The sequence below is a fragment of the Scyliorhinus canicula genome, chromosome 13, assembly GCF_902713615.1.
Source record: "Scyliorhinus canicula chromosome 13, sScyCan1.1, whole genome shotgun sequence".
Taxonomy (NCBI): domain Eukaryota; kingdom Metazoa; phylum Chordata; class Chondrichthyes; order Carcharhiniformes; family Scyliorhinidae; genus Scyliorhinus; species Scyliorhinus canicula.
Window position 1 is genome coordinate 124600185 of NC_052158.1, and position 26771 is coordinate 124626955.

At 44.8% G+C, this 26771-nt stretch overlaps 1 protein-coding gene across 4 annotated transcripts in view; it reads left to right on the forward strand.

Annotated features, from left to right (window-relative positions):
• rnpepl1 (arginyl aminopeptidase like 1) overlaps positions 1-26771 on the forward strand; it is a 93166-nt gene that overhangs the window by 50077 nt on the left and 16318 nt on the right. For 3 of the 4 annotated variants that reach the window (XM_038815818.1, XM_038815819.1, XM_038815821.1), the window contains 6 exons: positions 5048-5199; positions 6684-6800; positions 8336-8571; positions 14318-14431; positions 15262-15374; positions 15853-15961. In XM_038815818.1, the coding sequence (XP_038671746.1) occupies positions 5048-5199; positions 6684-6800; positions 8336-8571; positions 14318-14431; positions 15262-15374; positions 15853-15961 (841 nt within the window). Of the gene's footprint in view, positions 1-4173; positions 4268-5047; positions 5200-6683; positions 6801-8335; positions 8572-14317; positions 14432-15261; positions 15375-15852; positions 15962-26771 lie in introns of those variants that run through there. The other variant, XM_038815820.1, reaches the window with a different exon arrangement.

Sequence of the window (26771 nt, forward strand, 5' to 3'; positions counted from 1 at the left end):
TTCAATGTATGATTATGATTGCCTTTGTTTTATATAACATAAAAATTCCTTAATAAAAACATTTTTAAAATAACCAAGAATATATTTTCAATTTTCAAAAAATATAGAGCGTGATTCAGCAGATTCAAGTTAAAGTCCGCTTAACGATGCGTTTAGCGGGGTATTTCTCAGCAGCTGCAGCACTGAGAAACACTTCGTTATCCAACGACACTTTGCAGTTTAGTCTGGCCTTGGGGAATTGTTCCCCGCTGAGGCCGCACTTAAGAGGGATTTTCCGCTAAACTCGCCAGCAGGAAAGATTCATTGCAGATTGAGGCGCCATTTTGTCCGCCACCCTGCTCTTTTGACCCACTCTCAACCTTGGGGAGCCCCCTGAGAATCTCCCCTTACCCCCCCTCTACGTGGCAACGCACGTCCGGGCCCGACCTCTGGCAGTGCCAACCTGGAACTTGGACACCCTGGCATTGGCACCCTAGTAGTGCCCCTGACCCCCTGGCAGTGCCCGTGTGCCAGGAGGAGTGCCAGAATATCACTCTGCCCTGTTCCTGACCATCTGGGGTCTCAGATGACCTGGGTGTCCCCCCAGTTGTCGTTACGACTGGTCCAGGTTTGTGTGGACCAGTACTAAACGGCGCCCTGGCGAGGTCTCCCAGATGCGGCTGGTGCGTCCGGGACACTGGGTGAATCTGGCATCCTGGTATTTAAGTGAGCCAAAGGGTGGAACAAGTTGGGTGACTCGCGCGACGTTTCGCGTCCGGTTTCACCCGTTGAGCCCAGATCTGCGCCAGGTGCAACTGGGTCGCTGAACTGTGCCCATAGATTCTTTGATGACTGACGTACAACAAAAGTCCTTCCCTCGTGTCATTTTCTTCTTTAAGTTGTATGGAGGGAAATCAATTATAATGCTATACTGTGACAGTACCCACCAGAGGCATGGAGTCAGATTCCACACGTACGGCAATGACTCCCCCAGCTCTACCTCTGAGTAGCCTCGCTCCCACCAAATGCCATTGTGCTGTCAGAGACAGTTTGTCCAACATCTAGCCATGGGTGAATTCCAGTTTCCTCCAACTAAACATGAGGAAGATTAATGCGATCATTTTCTGCTCACAGCACAAGTTAACTATCCTTGCCATTGTATCTATTGGGGCAATTTTAACCTAACCTGTAGGCTGAAATGAAAACGGTATCAGGCAGAATACCAGTTTTAATCCCTGTACAAAATTATTCTCCATTGAATTCAGTGAAGAGTCCAGTTGATGTAATGTAAAACCATGATGGCACATGATCCCATTGGTTAACGACTGGTGAGTTCAGTTAACATTGTCCCCGAATGTCTCTGAAATGTTTTCATGTATTTTCCAAGGCATTAGTAATTAAATGTAAGTTATTGTTAAAATAAAAGTTAAAAGCAATATTGGTGTGCATAGCTGATGCAAAACAAAAGTTAACACCACAGTGTTAGCACTCTGGTTACAGCCTTCGTAAGAACGGGCTGGGAATTTGTCTAGTATTTATGATCCTTTACCTCTTCATAAACTGAAGTTATGCGAGAGTGCGTGATTTCTAATAACTTTTCTCTATACTGGACCAAAGCCAAGGGTCAGCCTGTTTTGCCCCCTTGGAGAAACCCTGCAGGCTGATCCTTATTTGGAAATGAGCCATCAGTTTTGATAATACTTCAGTCTCTTCTGTTCAATGCACATTTACAGTTAAAAAGATGTAGCAAATGACTAACTTGTTTCTCTACTCCATGGAGTAATCTTGATTTACTGTGGCTGAGCATTTACCACTGATAGGTGCTCTTCGTTGTAATATTCCCTATCTATTTTTCATGTTGGAACTAAAACAAATACACTGACTAAAAGAAAATTACGGCGGAAATTATGCCAATCATCACAAAATTCATCAATCACAAGTTCCTCAGGGTGGTGTCCGAGGCCCAACCAACTTCAGCTGCTTCATCAATGACTTCATCATAAGGTCAGATGGGGGGAATGTTTGTTGATGACTGCACAATGTTCACCATTTGTGACGACTCAAATACTGAAGCAGTCCATGTCGAAATGCAGCAAGATTTGGACTATATCGAAGCTTGTGCTGATAAGTAGCAAGTAATATTCACACCATACAAGTGACAGGCAATGACCATCTGCAGCAAGAGAGAATCATCACCCTTGAATTCAATAGCATAACCGTTGCTGAATCCTCACACTCTAGGGGTTACCATTTAGCATTGAACTGGACCAACCATTTAAATACTGTGGCTACAAGAGCAAGTCAGAGGCTAGGAATCCTGCAACGAGTAACTCACCATCTGTCTCCCAAAAGCCTGTGCACCATCGACAAGACACAAGTCAGGAGTGTGATGGTATTCTCTCCACTTGCCTGGATGAATGCAGCGCCCACAACACTCAAGACGCTTGACATCATCCAAGACAAAGACTACTTTATTGCCACCCAATCCACCAACATTCACTTCCTCCACCGCTGATGTACAGTGGCAAAAATGTGTTACCATCTACAAGACACATTGCAGCAACCCACCTTAGAGGGTACCTCCAAATCCCATCTAGAAGGACAAAGGCAGCAGGCACGTGGGAACACCACCACCTGAAAGTTCATAGAATCTCTACAGTGCAAAAGGAGGCTATTCGGCCCATCGAATTTGCATCGGCCCTCCAAAGGAGCACCTCTCCCAGGTCCACACCCCTGCCCCATCCCCGCAATCCCGCCTAATCACACCTCGGGTCACGAAGGGGCAATTTAGGATGGACAATCCACCGAGCCTCCAAAGATGTGCAGGTTAGGTGGATTGACCATGCAAAATTGCCTCTTAGTGTTCAAGGCTGTTCAGGTTAGATAGGGTCACAAGGGTAGGGCAGGGAAGTGGGCCTAGGTACGGTGTTCTTTCAGAGGGTCGGTGCAGACTCAATGGGCTGAAGGGCCGCTTCCTGCACTGTAGGAATTCTGTGAACCTGCACATTGGACTGAGAGAGGAAACTGGAGCACCCGGAGGAAACCCATGCAGCCACGGGGAGAATCCCACACAGAGAGTCACTCTAGGCCAGAATTGCCCAGGGTCCCTGGTACTGTGAGGCAGCTGTGTTAACCACTGTGTCGCCATGCCGTTCCCCTTCAAGCCACTCACCATCCTGACTTGGAAATCTATTGCCATTCCTTCACTGTTGCTGGGTCAAAATCCTGGAACTCCATCCCTGAATGTGGGTGTACCTACACTACATAGAGTGTAGCAGTTCGAGAAGGTAGCCCACACACCTTCTGATGGGCAATAAATGCTGCCCTAAAACTGCTCCTGGGATTGGAAGGCAATGGCAAATAGTCACTGAGGAAAAACTGCCAAGAAAGTGGTTCAGGATTAACAGACAATGACCAAAGGACCTGCTTTCAGGCAGAGAACAAATTAATGTTTTAACAGAGTTTATGTTGACGGTGCTTGATGGTTTATTACACAGGTTTACATAGGAAATAAAGGGCTGGATTTTCCGCAGCCCCACGCCGAAATCGCATTTAGCACGGGGGTGGAGAATCCATTTTTACGCGGGGTTCTTGGCTGGCGCCACTTCCGCGATCCTCACGCGCAAATTATGTGGCGCGGGTGGGGGGGCGGGAGAGCATTGACAGAGGCCCCCTCAGCGATTCTCGGGCAAAACTGGCCGGGTTCCTGACGCCGTGGTTCTAACCACGTTTTGCATGTCGGGAACATCGGGTGGCGGCTGCAGACGCAGTCCGCGGCTGCCCTGGTGGGGGGGCCTCAAGGGTGGCCGGGACGGCGATCGGGTGCCTCGGATCTGTGGGCGCGCACCAACTCGGGGGAGGGGGGGCTACCTTTTCGAGGTCGCTCCGCGGTCCGAGTCCACCGTGCACATGCACGGACTCCCGACTGAACGTGCAGAGGCTGTTTCTGAAGCCAGAGCTGCGAGCAGCTCCCCAGTGCCCTGCTAGCCCCCTGCAGGTCGGAGAATCACTCTTTCCTTTTTCAAGGAAAGTCAAGAGTGAAACGTCAGCGTTTTTAAGCTGGCGTGGGGACATGGCCCCATTTTGGAGAATCCAGCCCAAAGTTTTTTGAAATAGTTGGGACTGAGACGAGGAGGAGATTCTTCACTCAGTGTGGTGAATCTTTGGAGCTTTCTACTTCAAGAGGGCTGCGGAGGTGCAGCCATTGACTGTGTTCAAGACTGAGATCGATAGATTTCAGATATTAAGACATCAATGATATGGGATGGTGCAGGAAAATGGCTTTGAGGTAGGACAGCTGTAATCTGTGAATGGTGGAGCAGGCTCAAGGGACCAAAATGACTTCCACCTGCTCCTTTCTCCAACGTTCATGGCATGTTTTATCAACAACTCACCATGCCCAGTGTAACTGGTAGGAGTCTGGAGCAAAAAGTCAATTGCTCACTCTCGAAAAGCAGAAATTACAACCAGTCTAAAATGGTACGTCCTTGATTTCAATGAGGCCCGTTTCAAACACTACCAGGGTTCATTTAAAATATGCGCAAAGAAGATGAAGAGTGCTGTAGCTGAAAATGTGGAATTTGTTATGGATTAACATAAGTTTGGGGGGCAATAATACGGCTAGTATGTGCATTTGTACTATGGCCTCAAAAACGTTTTTTAAAAACTGCTCCAAAGGAATCAGATATTCGGCACCAAGTATACATATACCCACTTGCATGATTCCTTCACTTGTGGTCATGAGTGGACCTTTTCTCACGTGTAATGTCCTTTAGTTTGCAATGTCAAAGGTTCCTTTGCTTCATAATGTTTAAACAAGTTTGTTCATAGTAGTGCTGCTCTTAGGCATGTACTGATGCATAGTGTGCTGTTTTTGGCATGCTTCCACAATTTAGAACGTTGATTAAAGAGAGACTGTCCTTGCTATTTTTCCTAGGTGTTTGATTTATGCTAGCCCTCCATATTATTAAATTGCTTCTGTATCTTGCTTCTGCAGGCTCCTTGACTTTGTAAAAACTATAGTGTCAGAAAACAATATATTTTTCATATGTCCCTGTTTGTTTTGTAGGTTCCACCTGGTATTAAAGTGCTAATGAGCGCAACTCGGAGCACATTTGATGAGCAAAAGAACATATACCGATTCCAGATGGAGTATCCGGTTCCTGCTTACCTGTTGGCGCTCGTAGCTGGAGATCTAATTTCTGCAGATATAGGTCCACGGTAAGCACAAATTCCTAACTACCACGCCTTATATCTAAATCTAATCATTTCATCTATATCTGCCCCTGATCAAAATATATAAACTCTGAAACAGCTGGATTTATTGAACCAACATTGCCCAGAGTAATGTGCTGCTTTAAGCTAGCAGTCTCCCGCATTTTGTTTAATTTCCTGAGGGATGGGAATAACCACTGATAAAATCTTCTCACTCCAAAGCAATCAAATAAAACTCTGGGGCCTAAGCCCAGAAGAAAGGGGCTAGTGCTGCTAGGTGCAATTTGCAGTTTTTTTTTTGGAAGAGCTTCTAAATGATGCATGTATCTTGGTGTGGGGAAATTAGCTTTGTTCTTTAAGCCAGTCAATGGCATTTAAGTTGGGCCATGTAGTGCCCCTTTTTTTGGGTAGGAAGCATATGCACACTTCTGATGGGATGTACACCATTTGCCATTTTGGCAAGAAACAATAAGCTACTACACAAAGGATGGTAGACCTTTTCTCAATTCTTTTCTGCAAACAGCAATTCATGCTCGGCTACTTGTTAGTTTTAAAACTGCTATAGATTTTTTGTTAGCCAAAGGTATTAAGAAATATAGGCCAACGTGGGTATGTGGAGTCATGTTGCAAATTAGTCATGATGTCATTCGATGTTGGAACAAGCTTAAGGAGATGAATGACCTACTGCCTCTAAACATTGAATTATTTTTTAAAGACCGTCAAGTATTTAGCATGATTGTCAGCATTCTTGGTCCCAAGAGCTCTGACATCCATGCCTTTGCCCTAAAACCCAATCTCTCTCCAGTGCCCCCCAATCCTCAAACCACTCCTTGATCCTTTGGAGCTTTCTGTGAAACTGGTTCCCCAATTGCAAATCCATGGTCTGCATGAAGTTCCACCCTACTTGTCCACATATTGGCCGTCTTCTAACACACAACTCCCTCATCATTCATAGCTGCCCTGATATAGTTTTTAAATCCCTATTTGCATGCAAGGTGCCAACAAGTCCAATGAGAGATGTCCAAAAGTGCTTTCACTCCATGAGAGGCATTAGGAGAAATCTTAAAGCACATGGCTGGTCTTTATCCATAGATATAGATATTAGTGTTGCAGTGAAGTATCAGTCTAGATTATGCACACAAATGCAAGAATGGGGCTTGATCCCCACAATCATATGACTCGTAAGAATATTTCCATGTGAGCCAAGCAGACAATACTGCAGCATTAGTTAATCTATTTACGAGTGGTGTTCTGGTTTGTTTCCTTATTCTACTGCATGCGTTGGAATCTTGAAAAAAGTAAACATAATTAGCCTAAGGAGCCTGGAATTTCCTAAAGAGCTGCTGGCAGTTTAAGGATTTAATATTTATGTTTAAATATTGTTTTAAGCTCTTTAACCCCAATATCTGTCTGTCAAGCTGCCTGCTCCTATCTTAAATGCATAGCAGAGTTTTCCGGGAATTATTTCTTTCTTTATTATTTTTATACAGAAGCAGAGTTTGGGCAGAACCTTGTTTGTTAAAAATTGCAACTGCAAAACTGAATGGCACTGTGGAACGGTGGCTGAGTGCTGCAGAAAACCTCTTTGGGCCTTATATGTGGGAAAGGTAATAAAGGAAACTAATATAAGTTTGAATGTGGTTTAACAGTAGATATGGAGATAGCAGGTGTGTGATGGAAACTTGTATATCTGCTGTCAAACGCAAAGAATATTTTCCTTCTTTCCCAAACATCAAGTTACTGATTGTAGCAGAGCGGGTTTTGTGAGTTAAAACTGTGGCGCTTCTCTACAAAGAGAAAAGATTAATAAACGACTCAAACTGGGCAGTGTTGCTCCACTTCCTGACAGATGATATCAAAGTAGCACTAGGAATTTCTGGGAGCATGTCATCTGATTTCTGTCTTACAGATAATAGGTGCAATGTACCTTTAAAATTAAAAAGAACTAGCACAAACATGATCTTTGACTTCATTGCATTTTACTGATGCTGAAGAGAAAGGACAGTTTATTTTACTGGTCAGATGGTCATCAGTTTGAGTCCCAAAGCTGCCTACAACAAGAACTTGCATGCTGTAGTTAAATGGAATTCTTGGCTGAATGGTTAGCTGCAGCAGGACGCTTCCCTGCTAATTCACTACAAGACACACGCCCATGCGCTAAATCGGCCATTTCCTGAACTCAGCAATTTATACAACGGCACATGATTTGCCTGAGAGCAGAAGAATGACATGAAAGATAATTTATAAAATGCTTGTGAAGCTGGAGTTGGGTCTATTGAAAATGCACAGTTTGCTGCTAACTTAAAGCTTAGTAGGAAATAAGATTGGGTTAAAGATTATATGCATAATAATAAATCTGCTTCACAATTTAAAAGAATTCCTTCATTGATATAGGCCAAAACCATTAGGATTGGGTTTTCTCCGAATCATACAGCCACAGAATGAGGCCATTCAGCCCATCACACCTTCGGCAGCTTTTTGGCAGAGCTGGAATTGGACCCCCTTTCCTGCCCTTGCCCCATAGTTCTCCAGATATTCCTGCATCCCTTTTTACAGGAAGCCGTTCTTATCGGTTATGTTATTTACTGCATTTTGCCAGGGGTTAATTCCCTAAAGAAAAGCTCTGACTTAAACAGATGGAACAACACACTTTGCTGTAATTTCATTTTTTTTCTCCCGCTCGTCTCCTGAAGCCAGTATTTCATGCGGAGGTATAATTTTAGAACTATTCTAGCTGGGGTGTTGATAAACCCACTAAATTTATGTGGTCACGCTATACTTGTGAGCTTAGTCGTGATTTGTGGCAGGATATTCAACTGTACAAGCATAACAGGATAGTATGACCTTATCCTTCACATGTACTTTTCCAGTAGGAATCACTGGATCGTGGTTAGGAGGAAGGAGCCATGTTAACTTTATTTTGTCCCTCCTTAGCATGGCAATGCAAAGATCATATTTATCACCACTGTGCATTGATTGATTAATTCAGTGCAGGCCAGAGATGCAATCTTGAATCTTACTGGTCTTCGCTGACTGAAAACACCTTTTACACACTAACTCATTGAGGAAGTCGAGAAAGTGCTTTGAATGTTTGAAAGGAAATGACGCTTTGTAGAATGTAACCATTCTGTTTTCTCTTCAGGTATGATGTTGTTTTCCTTCCGCCCTCTTTTCCAATTGTTGCAATGGAAAACCCCTGTTTGACTTTTATTATTTCCTGTATTTTGGAAAGTGATGAGTTTCTCATTATTGATGTAATCCATGAAATCGCACATAGCTGGTTTGGAAATGCAGTTACCAATGCCACATGGGAAGAGATGTGGCTGAGTGAGGGGTTAGCAACATATGCACAACGCCGTATCACCACAGAAACCTATGGTGAGTACATGATTTCTAATCTCTTTACTTTTTTTCAAAACTGAATGCAAATTAGGCCTGATTCTGTTTTCGGGTTCTCTCGGTGCAGAATGACAGGGAACATTGGTCTGATTTTCCTGCTATTAATTTAAATGTTTGGAAATGAATCATTGTGGCCATTGTTCCCTCAGAACATCATTCCGTACCAAGAGAATTCAGTGCTGAATCTGCTCCATTAATTGCTTGGTTCATTGTGGTCTATCTGATGAAATCTGGGTTTGACTTCATCTCACAATACCTAAAGATTCAAATTTTATGTTTTTAAAGCAAAATAATGCCAGTTACATGAGATAAATTGTGCAATCTCTGTCCTCTGTTCCTAGAAGGGACAGGCAGTAGTTTAAGCATCTGTGATAGGCCGACAAACTTCCATCAAGTTTCTGGAATGCAAGAGAATGCTATGGAATCCCTACAGTGCAGATGGAGGCCATTCGGCCCATCGAGCCTGTACCGACCCTCTGAAAGAGTAACCTACACAGACCCACTCCTCCACTCTATCCCCACAATCCCACCGAGGGGCAATTTAGCATAGCCAATCCACCTAACCTGCACATCTTTGGACTGTGGGAGGAAACTGGAGCACCCGGAGGAAACCCATGCAGACATGGGAAGAATGTGCCAACTCCACACAGACAGTCGCCTGAGGTCGGAATCACCGGTCCCTGGTCCGGTGAGGCAGCATGCTGATCACTGTCATGCCATTCTTCTTCCTTTCCTTGTCATCCCTGCATTACTTATCAGCAAGTTAGGTCATACCACTCCTACTGGAAGTGATGTGGGAACTCTGCTCCATTGGAACCCATTCAAACTTCTCTTATTTGGTATGTGTGTAGAAGAACAACTGCAAAGTCCTCTCCTTCAGCCTGTGGCAGTGCTTGACCACACAGACCATGTACCACTTCTTCCCTACCAAGCGCCATCTCAGATAAGATCAACCAGATGGACATTAGACAGTGAGCTGTGCGATCTGACCCTGAATTCTCAGGGGTGATGATTCCTGATACTTTGATCAGCAGTTGCTTTTACTTCTTGTTCCACAGCCAGCTCTCCTGCCCCCATGCTTTATGCATCATCCTATGCACTTCCCTCAGATGAAGACCCTTGTGATCCAGAACTCATGAGTCCTGCTTTTAAAAGAAGGATGCTTTCAGAGCACAAACAAATTAACTGTGTCTCTAGCAATGTGCAGCTGGTGGGTCAAATGAAGGAGTCAGCTGCTTGCACCTACAATCCTGATGAATGACTTATCTGCAGTATTGTCTACCTCGGAGTGTGTGACAGCTTCTGGCTGATCGGCTTTGGGGGCCCTCATGACAGCAGTCTTGATGGAAGTTTGTCGTCCTATCACAGATGCTTAAACTACTGCCATAGATGCCTTGGGTACCATTGTGGAGAGGGATCATTCTTCTGGTCCCCAGTCATTTGGTGCCAGATCACACAAAGTATTTCTCAGGGTTTCAGTGATGATATGGGTATCACTGGAAAGGGAGTTCCAGGACTTTGACTCCGAGACAGTGAAGGAACGGCAATTTAGTTGCAAGTCAGGATGATGTGTGTCTTGGAGGGGAACTTGCAAATGGTGGGAACTTGTGGGTGGTGGTGTTCCCATGTTCCTACTGTCCTGGTCCCAGTAGTGGTCGTGGATTTGGAAGGTGCTGTAGAAGGAGCATTTCTGAGTTGCTTTATTAGAAGTAGGTAAATTAACACAGTATGGTTGGTAAGTACAAAGCACCCTTGTAGTGGGAAGTGGAAAGATACAGACAGGACTGTTCACGATCTGGCAAACTGCAATAGTCAAGAAATGGTCTATCATCCTAGATGACTATCTCTTGCATTTATCACTTGGTCCTCTTCTGGCTAAAGTTCCAACTCCCCTTAGGTGCCATTCCTCTGCAGGGTCTTCATGAAGTGGTTGCTTTTAAAGGCAACAGACGATCATAATTCTTGAAAACCTGGAAGGCGGCAGATCAGATGAGATCTGGGTGCCTGAACCACCTTCAGTCCTTAAAGAGCATGGAAATGAAACTCTGGTGGAAAAATAGACCTTGTTATCAGTGCTTCATTGGGCTTTCCAGATGCTTGCATAGGTGTCATCAGTGATGGCTATTCTCCCAGAAGCTATTATTGGTGGCTTCATTGGTAGCTTCCACATGCATTATTAGTAGGTAAACTGGAGTCTGAAAGGCCTCATTCTCTGTATCCTCCTAGTGTAGCTGGGTGCCAAGCACCTTCTAATTGCCTAATGAGCCTAGCCTCTCTCCTTCAATCAACAAACATTCTGAGGTATTCCCACTGGAAAGCCCTCTTGAAAATGTGTGTGTGGGGGAGGGTTGAATAGAAACCCCACAGGAGGTACAAGGTTTAAATGGTAAATCTGTTGTCAGTAGCGATCAAGCAAATCAACTGAGAAATCTACTTTCTCTAAATCAACTTCATCCATTTTCCTCAGCACCTCACAATACTAGAAACCTATTTTATTGCCAACATGACTGACAATGCCACATAAATAAATAATAAATCGCATTGTCTGTTAGAGTTGTGTAAAAAGATGATTTCCGTATCAGGACTGGTGTTTCTGCTGTCAGCTGCAAGAAAATATTACACGTGGACCCGTGCTTTATTTTATCACAAACCTCAAATAGACAGGTGTCCTTGTGATATTTATTTCCTCAGTTCATAATAACAATTTATAGTACCTAGTGAATGCTGACTGTCACCAAAGGCTGAAACATTGAACTTATCTCCATGATACACTTTGTTGTGGAAGACAGAGGGTGGCAGGGGCAGAAGAAAGCCGAACAACGGTCCACTGACTTCTGCAGGACGGGAACATCCCGCCTGCGTAAAATTCCACCCTTCATGTTAGAAATATCAACAAAATACTAATGATGCTGGAATCTGAAACAAAAACGGAGAATTCTGGAAAATCTCAGCAGGTCTGGCAGCATCTGTAGGGAGAGAAAACAGCTAACGTTTCCAGTCCGTTTGACTCTTCATCCGAACTAAAGAGAAGAAAGATGCGTTGGGTATTATACTGTAGCTTGGAGAGATTGCAACAAAACGTAGCAAGCTTATGAACAAGTGACAGATGGCCCGGTGTGGGGTTAGGGGGAGGGTGGGTTTTCGCATTGAGACTATGAATGTATGGGATATGCAAAAAAAGGGTTTAAGATGGAGGAGAAAGGTCACAGTTTCAATGTTGAGTCCTGACGGCTGCAACGTGTCTAATTGGAAGATGAGGTACTGCTCCTCCAGCCTACGTTGGGCTTCACTGGAGCACTGCAGAAGGCCAAGGATAGACATATGGGCATGAGAGCAAGGTGCTTAGTTAAAATGGCAAGCAACAGGAAGATGGGGGGGGGTCATGCTTGCGAGGTGAACAAAGGAGTTTCCGCAAAGCGGTCACTCAGTCACTGCTCAGTGACTTGCACAAGATGGCGCCGGAGCATGGCAACTCTCTGCGAGCTCTCCCTAACAGATCCACTTTTTACATAACTTACAATCGTTCTAATCTTTTCTTTATTATGTATTTTCTTTTATTCCCTTTTCTTTTCATGTACTTAATGATCTGTTGAGCTGCTCGCAGAAAAATACTTTTCACTGTACATTGGTACAGGTGACAATAAACAAAATCTAATCCAATCCAGTGCGTTTAGTTTCCCCACTGAAGAGGAGACAACATTGGGAACGGTGAATACAGTAAACCAAATTGAAGAAGGTGCAAGTGAAACCCATTCTTAAAATAAATTTAGAGTACCAAATGTTTTTTTCCCAAATAAGGGGCAATTTAGTGTGGCGAATTCACCTACCCTTCACATCTTTTTGGGTTGCGGGGGTGAGACCCACACAGACACTGGGAGAATGTGCAAACTTCACATGGACAGTAACCCAGGGCTGGGATTCGAACCCAGGTCCTCAGCGCCGCAGGCAGCAGTGCAAGCCACTGTGCCGCACCTAGTGAAAACCTTCTTAACCTGATAGGAGTGTTTGAACGTTGAGGAGGTAAATGGGGCTGTGTTTGCATCTTCAATAATTGCACGGGATGGTGCTGTGGGAATGGGATAGGGAGGTGGGCTTGATGGGCTACTTATTGGTGGTCAGTTTATCACCGGGATGGAGATTGAGAGGTCAAGAAAGAGAAGGGAAGTGTCAGAGATGGATCATGTGAAGGTGAGAGAGGATAGAACTGTGTTGCTAGACAACAACAGCACCATCATTGACAGCAAGTTTGATCACAAGGTCCAACCAGGACCTTGTGATCAAACTTGCTGACAATGATGATGCTGTTGTAGTCTGGCGTGTTGACCTTTACCTCGCAGAGTCTGAGTGGCAGCTCTCAGGCACTTGCTCTATCATCCCCCTGGACCATGACCCCGCCACAAAACATTGGGCATTGTTTCCAGAACTGTCACTGACCTCATCACCTCTGGAGATCTTTGCTCCATGGCCTCTTCCTTGAGCGGAAGCCTGAACAATCCCCATCTACCATCACTCATCCAGCTGTTCTGTTACCAAAAAATTTCCTCTTTAACTTGTCTCACTTCCTGGAAGTAGAAGGTGTGCTATGGGTATCCTCATGGGACCCAGTTATGCCTGTCTTTTTGTGGATTATGTGGAAGTCCTACTCAGGCCTGTGCTCACAACTCCTTTTCCCTTACTTCAGTGACTGTATAGGTGCCACTTCATGCTGTCACCTGGACCTAGAAAAATGGAACGATTTTGCTTTCAATTTCCAAACCCTCTCTCTCCTTCACATGCTCCATCTCTTTTTTTTTTAAACTTTTTACTGGATACCGCTTTGGGCTAATCGCTTGTGTTCTTAACTGTAGAGAATAGTGTCAAATGTCAACTTTATAAGCTCCAGACAGTATCGAAACTCAACACCTCCCCCCACAAACATGGACTTATTGGGGGTCAGGTGTTTATTTACATAACTGCAGATGTCAGTTGGTTTTAATGAGCGCGTTTCCAAATGTCAAGTTTAAATGGGGGGATTGGAATCAAAAGTGAAGATTGCCGATTAATATTTCTTGTCATTACTAAATCTGTGAGACAGGTGACGTGTGTATGTTTGTTTGTCAACTTGGTTCATCATCGCCTCTGAGTTAGTGATTGATTTAAGCACAATGCTTCCTCTGTATACAGTATAATGAGGCAAAAAGCTCGCAAAGCATCCTAAGCATTCCAGTTTGTTTTGTCACTAACTCTTTGGATTACACAATGAATCCTCGCATTCAGCTTGCCTTGCACCTTACTCGCTTTTATATATTCCTACTTATGGTTTAATTTGAACTAGTATTGCAAATAAACCCGACGATTTAAAAAAAAAAGTTATTTCAAAATCCGAATAATTCAGGTATCCAATGCACTCCCGGTCCCAAGAATTTGTGGTAAGGGATGCTCAACCTGTTTTACAATTTTCCCTAGCGAGTTCATGCATGGTTTGTATAACCCATGCCACCAGACGTGCCAACAGAGAGGCAGTTGGTCCCTTGCAAGATGGCAGAAAAATTCAAAATTGAGCCACCCTATTGGAGCCCCCTTATGTCTCCAAGTGGCCAGTTCCAGGTTGCAGGGAGTAGGTTGACACCCTGTCCACCCATTCAACAGAATGATGCAAAATGTAGAAAAATCCAAAGGCTGGCAGAAAAAAAGTCAATATTTTTAAGGGAAGAAATATATAAAAATGGTTTACCTTCTTTTTCAGGAGCTGCTTTTACTTGTCTTGAAACCACTTTCCGACTTGAAGCACTGCATCGTCAACTGAAACTGCTCGGAGATGAGAGTCCTGTCAGCAGACTACAAGTGAAGTTTGAGCCAGGTCTCCATTTTACCTACATTTGCAATTTAAATGAAACCAGCTGTTCCATTCAAGTATTAATTAAACTCAATTAAACCTTCTTTTTCCACAAGAGTATTTGGCAGTTTCAGAGTGATACTGTGTGGCACTTGAAGAACTCTGATAGATCCTAACTATGATGGTTGAAATCCTGTTCAGCAGATCATTTAGATTTGAATATGCCATAACCCCCAACGAGCGCTATGGGGAAATATCCCTGTGGGACCCGTGGAGTACGGGCTCCGTAGGTTTGGGGTGGAGGGCAACCACCTGGGTCTCATTATGAGCAATGTATAAAAGCAGGCCCAACTCAAGCCTTGACATAGAAAATCCTCCCAGTTAGGATTGCACTGGGAGTGAGATGCTGCAGTGTAAATATAGAAATAAATTCATCTTTGTTAACGACTGCTTCCTTCTGAGTTATAGAATTGTTATTGTATAGAATGCTCAGTGGATCTCAATCCCTGTTGGTGGTACGATAGTTTATTCAGTACAGTGGTTACATTATGATGCTTGTATTTAATTGTTCTTTCTTTCGTTATCCCACTTTTGAAAGGTTAGTATTACAGCTGGGTTAGACCAGTTTGTATTCTGAACCAAGCCAGCGAGGAATTCTAAATCGCTCTGTAATCAAACAATGTGCACATTGTAAACCTGCCTTCACAGCGGAGCCAACATTATTAATCCATTGGTAGTCTGTGTAACGAGTCGTAAATATTTATCACTGCACTTTTTTTGATTGGTGACCAGGAGTAGCTGAGGTGTGCATGATAAAGGAATATGTGTGATTTCTTTTCTATGTTCCTGTGCAGGTGTCAATCCCAGCAGTCTGATGAATCTTTTCACCTATGAGAAAGGATTCTGCTTCGTGTACTACTTGTCACAGCTCTGTGGAGACACAAAGTGCTTCGACTCCTTCCTTAGAGTGAGTTCACTTCGCAGCTTGTTTAATTTTTCATTTTATTTTTACAACTAACTGAAATAAACAGCAAAAGAAAATCGGGTAGTGACTGTCTTATCTTGTTAACATCCAAATGAAACATTGGGATAAAGCAGAGTAACAAGTCATTTGATTTGCCTAACCTCAGATTCAGAGAAACACTCCCTGTTGCACAAGTGAATCATTTCCATTTTCCACATAAACATTTTTGTGCTGTGAAATTATTGAGATGGAACCCTTCAAATAAATTAAGTGGCCTGCTGATGCAGCCATAAATGGAGTGCTGGACTGTTAAAATGTCTTTATGTATAAGTAGTATTAACAGTAGAATCTGTTGACAATCACAATGACATCACCAGCACCCTCTGCTCCACTATGACTGATTCAGTTACCATTGTTAAATGAAGCACAAATGATTGCCACTTAAAATTCAAGCTGTCAACATCAATAACTTTGTTTTTAGGCCTACGTAGAAAAATTCAAGTTTACAAGCGTTGTTGCAGCTGATCTACTGGAGTTTTTCCTGGGGTTTTTTCCTGACCTCAGAGAAAAATGTGTGGACAACAAAGAAGGTTGGTGAGATGTTTGAAAATAAGCTTTCGAAGTAGCATTTCTCCACCATAAGTAATTGTCCATTACATCTGACTGTTATACAAGTAAAGCCCACTGTGCAACTAAATATTAGGGGGGGGACATTTTTCTCTTCCTTGCTCTGTTTAAATTTGTCTCTAATTATTATTTCTGGTGCTGACTTTGGATTGCCTGCCAATACAAGTGCACTTTAGATTATTCATTTGATACAAAAGTAAATTTGCTTATTATATTCTCCAGGCCAGTAGCCTAGGGGTTTCCACTTGTGATCATGTGATTTCCCCCCATGTTCCCCCCCCCTCCTCACTATTCATTTTAATGTGCAGGAAAAGTACAAGGCTGGTGGTGCACAAACAAAGAACCTTAATCTCTTAAACTTGTTTCTCTGCATTTAATTCTTTGTCGTAACTTCTCGGTTTCAGCGCTCAATTCTGAGGCTTATAGTTAGCTCAGAACTCTTTGGATTAAGTATGAATAGGAATAATACAGCACTGTGACATAGCTTGGTCTTGCATCTTGTTTAAAACTGTTTCAATGTATCAGCTACAGTCTGTGCTTTAGAGCTGGCCTTTCAGCCGAAAGGCTAGTTGAACAGTCTGTGGTTCACACCATGCATCCATCCTCTCACTTAGATGGTAAGCGAGCAAGGAGCAAGCGTTGGTTTTTATTTTGACTGTTTCCTTTATCTTAAGAAAAACAATCTGTGACCTGCACAATATTTGTCCTTGAAGATAAGAGTGAAAATATTCTCTCACAAATTATTGTTTTGAGCAGAATTGTCCACTGCCATCAACAGCGGGAATCATGGCTGGAGGGGGGGGGCACTAAATTTGGTATGATGTGAAAAACGTCCATTTCCCGCCAGCAGAAAATAAGTTTGTAATTTTGATCTCCTGACATTAATGGTGGTTTCGAGGCGGGTCAAGTTTCCAGCTGATCTTTTGTCAGGAGTTACATTTGTATTAATTTTCATCTGATGAATGTTTATTAAAAGACCAGCTTGCCGAATTACATTTCCCCTCCAAATGTTGTGCCCCACCAAGCGGATAATTAGAGTTCTCTGTTTCCTGACACTATACAAGTGGTGTACACCTGGTGAACTTCAGCTCATCCACAATTGGACACCTTTCTTTAAGAGTGTTGCTGCGAAATCTTGGGTGCCTGTAGCACAAGCTGTGCCACAGCTGGGAATGGGAAGCAAGAACATTGGGAGGTGTGGGATAGAAGCTGGACAGGAATATAGGAACAGAAATAGGCAATTCAGCTCTTCGTGCCTGCTGCGCATTCAGTGCAATCATGGATGATCATCTGCTTCAGTGCCCCACCCACCCCCTCCATCCTTTTCCTGCCAATGGAAATTAGAAATCTGCCAATCTCAGCTTTAAATATACTCAATGACTGAGCTCACACAGCCCTCTGGGGTAGAGAATTCCGAAGATTCACAGAGTAAAAAAGTTTCTCCTAAGCTCGGTCCCAAGTGTCCCCGTTTCTAGACTCCCCAGCCAGGGGAAACATCTTACCTCCATCTATTTTTAATTTTGTTCATGGGGTGTGGGCGTAGCTGAGCTGGCTGGGCCACCACTTATTGCCTATCCATGAGGGTTTTTAAGAGTCAACCACATTGCTGTGGGTCTGGAGTCACATGCAGGGCAGACCAGGTGAGCAGATTTCTCTTTTCTAAAGAGTGAACCAGATGTTTTTTTTAGACAACTGACATTTTCTTCCCATCATGGGACTTTTAATTCCAGATTTTTATCAAATTCAGATTTCACCATCTGCCGTGGTGGGAGTCCAACCACGGTCCCCAGAGGATTACTCTGGGTCGGGATTACTAGTCCAGTAACGATACCACTATGCCACTGCCTCCCCCATTTACCCTGTCTATCCATTAAGGATTTTGTAGGTTTCAATGAGATCACCTCTCATTTTAAAAAACACTGGAGAATACAGGCCCAGTTTCTCAAACCTCCTTTCATAGGACAGGACCCCCATTCCGGAAACAGGTATCTTAAGGCAAGGGGACCAAAACTGCACAAATACTCCAGATGTGGTCTTGAGTAAATTTTTATACATTTAAAATAAGACTTTGTTTCTTCTGTACAGAAATCCTCTTGCGATAAGGTCTAACTAATTAAGCTTAATTGCTTGCTGAACCTGTATGTTAGATTTCGGTGACTTTTTAATGAGGACACCAAAGTCCTTTTGTAAATCTACACTTTCTAATCTCTTACCATTTAAGAAATACCTTGCACATCTGCACCAAAGTAGATTATCTCACATTTAAGGATGTATATGGAAATAATAATGAAAATCGCTTATTGTCACGAGTAGGCTTCAATGAAGTTACTGTGAAAAGCCCCTAGTTGCCACATTCCGGCGCCTGTTCGGGGAAGCTGGTACGGGAATTGAACCGTGCTGCTGGCCTGCCTTCGTCTGCTTTAAAAGCCAGCGATTTAGCCCAGTGTGCTAAACCAGCCCCACATCCACATTGGTTCCCACACCCAAATCTTTGATATTTATTGTGACTAGCTGGGGCCCAAGTTCTGATCTTTACAGTACCCCACTAGCCACAGCCTGCCAACGTTAGAATTACCCCTTTATTTCTACTCTCTGTTTTCTGTCTGTTAACCAACCCTTAATCCATGCCTGTATATTAGCTCCATATTGACTCCTATCTCATGTGCTTCAATTTCTCCAACCAACCTCTTATGGCAGACTTTTCTTACAAACCTATTCTTAAAAATCCAAGCATACACCGACTCAACACCACTTATCAATTTTTATTAGTAACATGCCTAAGAAAACTCCCAACAGGTTCCTCAATAATTTCCCATTCATAAAACCATGTTAACTGTGCCCAATGAGATCATTTTTATACATGTCTTCATTTATCAAATTGTTTCGAATAGATTCTAGCATTTCTCCACGACTGATGTAAGGCTAATAGGTCTCTGTTCCCTGTTTTCTCTCTTGCTCCCTTCTTAATTGTAGGGTGACATTTGCTACCTTCCAATCTTCAGGAACCATGCCAGAATCTATAGAATTTTGGAAGATGATCACCAATGCATCCATTATCTCTATAGCAACCTTTTTCAACACTCTGGGATACATAATATCCAATCCCAGGGGTATATCAACTTTCAGTCCCATTAATTTCTCCAATGCAACCTTCCTACTTAGACTAATTTCCTTCACTCCCTGATTCACCTTTATCCCTTGGATCTCTAATTCTGGGAGATTTCTTGTGTCTTCCTCAGTGAAGATGGACACAGAACAATAATTTAGCTTCTCTGCCTTTTCTCCATTCCCCATTATAAACTCTCTGACTGCCTGTAATTGATTCATATTTGTCTTTGCCAAGCTTTTCTTTTGACATATCTAGAGGAACTGTTTTTATGTTTTTTGCAAGTTTACATTCATATTCATTCTCCCTTTCTTTATCGTTTTCTTTGTCTTCTTTTGCTGTAATCTAAAATTTTTCCCAATCCTCGGGTTTAGAACATAGGCAGGACAAGGAGGTTGAAACATGAGAGTAGAATGGGGAGACAGACAGGGCAAAGTGTTTCTGGGCATGTGTGAGGAGTTCAGTGCAGTTATTCTTGGCTGATTGAAGAGGCACTTTATAACTCTCCTGCTCAAACCATGGAGAGCATAGCTCAGCTGAGTGCTGGACTTGAGGGTCAAATGCACTGAGTCAATGCATGACTTTGGCTCCTTCATTAATGTTGCACATTTAGGCAAGAATTCATAAAGATTAGTTGGCTGTGGTACATGTGATAGTAATTGGCATATGGTCCTTACAGAGACATGTAAGAATGGGTATAGAGCCAAACAATCATACTACACCTGCTGTGTGGAGGCACCATGCACCCTACAATTGTCCATGTTCCTAGTGCACTGGCCATGGCATTCAAGGCACCTTGCTTGTAAATATGTGGGTTATTGGTGGTTATTGTCAGTGCCACTGGAGGACAACCATCAGAAGCCTGACTGTGGATCCTAGAACTCGGATCTTTGGGCCCTTGTTGTGCATTTGCAGTCATGTCTGAGGGGAAAGCTGAGATTGTTCAGGATTATCAGATCCTATAATCTGTTGCCTTGGTAATGCCATGTGCTGAGGGCACATGGCATTACCAAGGCCTTGCATATGGAGGGAGACCATTCAACAGGACTACCAGTGATTGCTCAGTTGTATCTGTTCACAACTACAAGGAGTGGAGAATGCAGGCTGTAGGCAATGCTGCCTTCTTGATTGTCTTAATTACAATGAAGAGAAGGCAGCCCATCGCTGATTGGCACAGTTCAGGAAAGACTCACCCTAGGGAATAATGACGAGGAGCTGCCAAATCCACGGACTTGTTTGGCGTGACCAAAATCCTGCAGAAAACGGAACTTATACTTGAGATGAGCGCAGGCGCCTTTGCTTGTCTAGGGATGTTGGAGCTCATATTTGCCACATTCTTTGTGAGGAACTCATGCCACACAGACTTTGAGGGCATCCAATGCCAGTTACTCTGAAGGTTACCATCGTGATGAACATTTTGCGAGTGGACCCTTCAGGACTTCACTGAGGACCTGTGTGGAATCCCACAATAAGCGACACACGGACTGTGATTTTTCACTCCCGTTGGCGTTGAGCGGGTTTGGCGACGAGTGGTTATTATCACAAGAAAGCCAAAGTTGTGTTTAACGTTGGCATGAAAGCTTGCTGCTATTGTCTGCTCCCCTTGTGAGTGGTGGGTGCGTTTCCTGACATTCAACATCAGGGACCTCATTTCAATACATTTTTATCTCATTATCAGGTCCATATGTCAGAATCATACCCTCAGCGCACCCCCCGGTCAAAAATTCCACTCACAGCAGTGTGATGTCAGAAAGGCATGAATCACACCTGGCGAGCACCCCTCCGAGTGGAGCTTGGAGGTGAACAAAGTGCTCGCTGTGCGGTGAATAAAGGGGGCTGACTCGGGGGGGGGGGGGGGGGGGGGGGGGGGGTACCGGGTTCTGACTGGGGGTAACCAGCCTTTGATTCAGAGCTTTGGCTCTGACTGGCGGGTGACCACCACCTTGACTTGAGGGTGACCAAGTTCTGGCTGGAGGCAACCAGCCTTTGATTCTGAGATGACTGGGCTTGACTTGAGGGAGGCAGGGGTAACACTGGTGCAAGAGTGGGGTAACACTGTAGGGATACTGGGGGCCAAGTCAGAGGATACACAGCAGGACTCCAAAGTGCTAGGGCTTAGTCGGGAAGACCGGGGATGGTGGTGACTCGGGGGTGACTTGGTGACTCGGGGGAGGCTGGGGTGTGCTGACTCTGGGAGGACTGACACAGGCGAGGCTGGGGGGCTGTCACTGGGGGGCTGACACAGGGATGGCTAGGGGACTGACACGGGGAATGAGTGGAGACTTATGGATGTTGGATATTAAGAAGGGTAAGGCTAATTGAAAGACATGTCGATGTCATTACCCGTTCAGTTGCATCTCTTTCCTGGAGTCTTAACTAGTGATATATTTATGCCCACTCAAGCACTACCTATGTGTCTGAGTGCAACTGATTGCTGTTCAGCACATAATTCTTGGCGCTCTGACTCCAACATTGTTGACTGCCATGTACCATTGGCCGACTGAGCAAGCAGCTACATTCCCTGAGATAGTTGGCAGTACATGCTGCCCAAGGTGAGGGCACCCAATATTGACAAGTATTCCCATAGACCAGGTTGAGTGGAAGGCCTTGGAGTGAAGCTTGGGACAAAGCATGAAATGAGAGCTCAGGATGCAATAAAGCAGCCAAAGCTGTGACCACTCAGTCATATGGTGTGCGGTATGGGTGGTTTGGGGTCTTGCCAAAGCAGAATGCGAAATAAGGACTAGGCATCAATGATGTGCCCAGGACGTGAGTCAGCGAGCTTTGAGAGGCAGCTTTAGATGATAAATGGACGAAATGTGGTCCTCAGGAGACAAAACTCTCTCTCTTTGGCACGGCAGTGAGAAGAACGTATGGAGCTTGGCGATCTCGTTGTCATTCGCTCATAGACAGGCGAGAAGAAGGCCCCAAGAAGCCAAGAAGAGGTGGCAGGGCCTACTCAGAATGCAGAGGATGAGCCCCAGAGAACCGTCACTTGGAGGCACCTCGCTAAACCCAGTGTCTACTGATGGCACATAACATACATGCAAATGTCCGAGAACTAGTGTCACCAAAGACTACAAGTGTCCATGGAATGGCTGGCCACTTCTGCAGAACTTGCCGCCATGGGGATTTGGAGGGTAGCTGCTGCCAGTGTCACTGAAAGTTACAGCGGCGCTCAATGTTTACACCAGTGGCTCCTTTCAGGGCTCCACAGGTCACCTCTGTGGGATTTTGCAAGCCTCGATGCACAAGCGCATCCAGAAGGTGACAGATGCAATCTTTGCGAGAGGACACAACTTTGTCCATTTTGATCGTGATCAGGCAAGCTAGGATACAAGAGCGCTGGGCTTTGCACAAATCTCTGGCTTTCCAAGGTGCAGGGTGCCATCGATTGCACTCACATGGCACTCAGATCTCTGAGTTATCAAGCAGTGAACTATGTGAATTGCAAGGGCTTCCACTCGTTGAATGTTCAGCTGGTCTCTGACCTCGCCAAATGCATCCTCAAGATGTGTGCTCGATTCATCAGGGGTGCGCACAACCTCTACATTCTGAGGTTCTCAGGTCCCTGACATGTTTCAAGGTCTGCAAAGTTGGCTCCTTGGGGCAAGGCATACCAGTATAACGGTGACCCAGCTTACAGTGCAGACTTTGTTTGCACTGAGTGCTGAATTTGGGTGCATTTGAGTGCTATAGTGAGAGTTTGGTGACTGAGGGATATTAAGGCTTCATTTTTATCTAAAGTCTAATCTTTTATTTAGTTAATTAACTTATAAGTTGCTGTTTGGGTTTAGAAGAAGGTGAGTTTTCGATCAGCTTTAAACAAAGGTTCTACTTGTAGCTACTTGCAGCTGGAGCTTGTTAATTGGATTCGGCCAGTTTTCAGAGGCTAGAGTCACAGTATAACGGTGAGCCAGTTTACAGTGCAGACTTTGTTTGCACTGAATACTGAATTTGGGTGCATTTGAGTGCTACACTGAGAGTTTGGTGACTGAGGGAGTTAGGTGTGGAGGGAGCATGATGCTTTTTTCATTTAATTTCCTCAATGAGCGAGAAGGGAACCCGGAGTTTACAGAGACTGTAGCTGACTGGGAGCAGAGTCGGAGGGCGGAGGTCCAGTTGGTCCACAGGGCAGCTACATTCTGTAAGATCAGAAGAGATGGAAGCTAGGGCAGTTGCATGCTCCTCCTGTAGGATGTGGGTGGTGAGGGATACCACCGGTGTCCCTGCTGACTACATCTGCAGGAAGTGCACCCAACTCCAGCTCCTCAGAGACCACGTTAGGGAACTGGAGCTGGATGAACTTCGGATCATCCGGGAGGCAGAGGGGGTGATAGAGAAGAGTCACAAGGAGGCAGGTACACACCCAAGGTACAGGAAAAGAGTAGCTGGGTTACAGTCGGGGGAAGGAAAACGAATGGGCCGACAGTGCAGGGATCCTTCGTAGCCGTTCCCCTCCAAAACAAGTATACCGTTTTGGATGCTGTTGGGGGTGCTGACCTACTGGGGGAAGGCCCTAGCGGCCAGGGCTCTAGCACTGAGCCTGGCTCTGTGGCTCAGAAGGGAAGGGGGGAGAATAGAAAAGTATTAGTGATAGGAGACTCTATGGTTAGGGGAATGGATAGGAGATTCTGTGGTCCCGAACGAAACTCCCGGAAGGCATGTTGCCTCCCCGATGCCAGGGCCAGAGATGTCTCGGATCGAGTCTACAGGATTCTTAAGGGGGAGGGGGAGCAACCAGAAGTTGTGGTGTATGAGGCATCAACGACATAGCTAAGAAAAGGGATGAGGATTTAAAAAGTGATTTTAGGGAGTTAGGTTGGAAGCTAAAGAGCAGGACAAGCAGAGTAGTGATCTCAGGATTGTGACCGGTGCCACATGCTAGTGAGGTAATGAACAGAGAGCAAGTGCAGCTGAACACGTGGCGACAGGGCTGGAGCAGGAGGGAAGGCTTCAGATATGTGGATCATTGGAATATCTTCTGGGGAAGATCTGTACATATGAAGGATGGATTGCACCTAAACTGGAGGGACACCAATATCTTGGGTGGTAGGTTTGCTAAAGCTCTTTGGGAGGGTTTAAACTAGTTTGGCAGGGGGATGGGAAGCAGAGCTATGGATCAGAGGATAGGGTAGCTGTTGAACAGGCAGAAATAGAATGCAGCAAGTCTGTGAGGAAGGATAGACAGATAGGGTAAAGTTGCACTCAGTGGAATGTGTTAAAGTGCGTCTGTTTCAATGCAAGGAGTGTCAGGAATAAGGGAGATGAACTTAGAGCATAGATCAGTACTTGGAACTACGATGTTGTGGCCATTACGGAGACATGGATTTCACAGGGGCAGGAATGGTTGTTAGATGTTCCAGGGTTTAGATGTGTTCAGAAGAATAGGGAGGGAGGTAAAAGAGGAGGGGGAGTAGCACTGTTAATTAGGGGGTGCACCACAGCTGCAGGAAAGGAGGTAGTCGAGGAGGGTTTGTCTACTGAGTCAGTATGGGTGGAAGTAAGAAACAAGAAAGGAGCAGTCACGTTATTTGGAGTTTTCTATAGACCCCCTAATAGCAGAGTGATAGAGGAACAGATTGGGCGGCAGATCTTGGAAAAGTGCAGTTGTTGTCATGGGTGACTACAACTTCCCTAATATTGACTGGGACCTCCTTAGTGCAAATGGTTTGGATAGAGCAGATTTTGTCAGGTGTGTACAGGAAGGATTCCTGACTCAATATGTAGATAGGCCGACTAGGGGGGAGGTCATATTGGACTTGGTGCTCGACAATGAACCAGGCCAGGTATCAGATGTCTCTGTGGGAGAGCATTACGGTGACAGTGACCATAACTCCTTGACCTTTACCATAGTGATGGAGAGGGTTAAGAACAGAGAGTATGGGAAGGTATTTCATTGGGGGAGGGGAAATTATACTGCTATTGGTCAGGAGCTGAGGAGCAAAGTGGGAACAATTGTTCTTGGGGAAATGCCCAACAGTAAAGTGGGGGTTGTTTAAGGAGCACTTGTTGCGAGTGCTGGATAGTTTTGTCCCACTGAGACAAGGAAGGAATGGTAAGGTGAAGGAGCCTTGGATGACAAGAGAAGTGTGGCTTCTAGTCAAGAGGAGGAAGGAAGCTTACGTAAGGTTGAGGAAGCAAGAATCTGGCACGGCTCTAGAGGGTTACATGGTAGCCAGGAAGGAAAATGGACTGAGGAGAGCTAGACGGTGGCATGAAAAAGCAGGAAGGATTAGGGAAAACCCCACGGCATTCTACACTTGTGTGAGAAATAAGAGAATGATCAGAGTGAGAGTAGGGCTGATCAGGGATATTGGAGGGAACTTGTGCCTAAAGTCTGAGGGGGTTGGGGAAGCTCTAAATGAATATTTGGCTTCAGTATTCACTAGAGAGAGCGACCTTCTTGCTCATGAAAACAGCGTGAACCAGGTTAATAGACTCGAACAGGTTGATATTAAGAAGGAGGATGTGCTGGAAATTTTGAAAAGCATCAGGATAGATAAATCCCCTGGGCCTGACTGGATATACCCAAGGTTACTGCGGGAAGCGAGGGAGGAGATTGCTGCACCGTCGGCGATGATCTTTGCATCCTCAATCTCCACTGAAGTAGTACCGGATGATTGGAGGGAGGCGAATGTTGTTCCCCTGTTCAAGAAAGGGAATAGGGAAATCCCTGGGAATTACAGACACATCAGTCTTAGTCTGTGGTGAGCAAAATATTGGAAAGGATTCTGAGAGATAGGATTTATGATTATGTAGAAAATCAATTTGATTAAGGATAGTCAGCATGGCTTTGTGAGGGGCAGGTCATGCATCACAAGCCTCATTGAATTCTTTGAGGATGTGACGAGACATATTGATGAAGGTTGGGCTGTGGATGTGGGTGTATATTGATTTCACTAAGGCATTTGATAAGGTTCCTCATGGTAGGCCCATTCAGAAAGTTAGGGGGCATGGGTACAGGGAAATTTGGCTGTCTGGATACAGAATTGACTGGCCGAAAGAAGACAGCGAGTGGTCGTGGATGGAAAGTATTCCGCCTGGAGGTCGGTGACCAGTGGTATCCCACAAGGATCTGTTCTGGGAACTCTGCTCTTTGTAGTTTTTATAAATGACTTGGATGAGGAAGTGGAAGGGTGGGTTAGTAAGTTTGCCGATGACACGAAGGTTGGGGGAGTTGTAAATAGTGTTGAAGGCTGTTGCAGGTTACAACAGGACATTGACAGGATACAGAGCTGGGCTGAGAAGTGGCAGATGGAGTTCAACCTTGCCAAATGTGAAGCGATTCATTTTGGAAGGTCGAATTTGAATGCTAAATAAAGGGTTAAAGGCAGGATTCTTGGAAATGTTGAGGAATAGAGGGATCGTGGGGTCCCTCAAAGTTGCCACCAACTGATAGGGTTGTTAAGAACGTGTATGGTGTGTAGGCTTTCATTATCAGAGGAATTGAGTTTAAGAGCCGCGAGGTTTTGCTGCAGCTTTATAAAACCCTAGTTAGACCACACTTGGAATATTGGGCAAAATTCTCCCCTACCCGGTGGGGCGGGGGGTCCCGGCGTAGTGGAGTGGCGCCAACCACTCTGGCGTCGGGCCTCCGGAGTGGCTCCCGCTACGCTGACTGGTGCCAACGGCCTTTGGCGCTACGCCGGCCGGAGTCGGGGCTG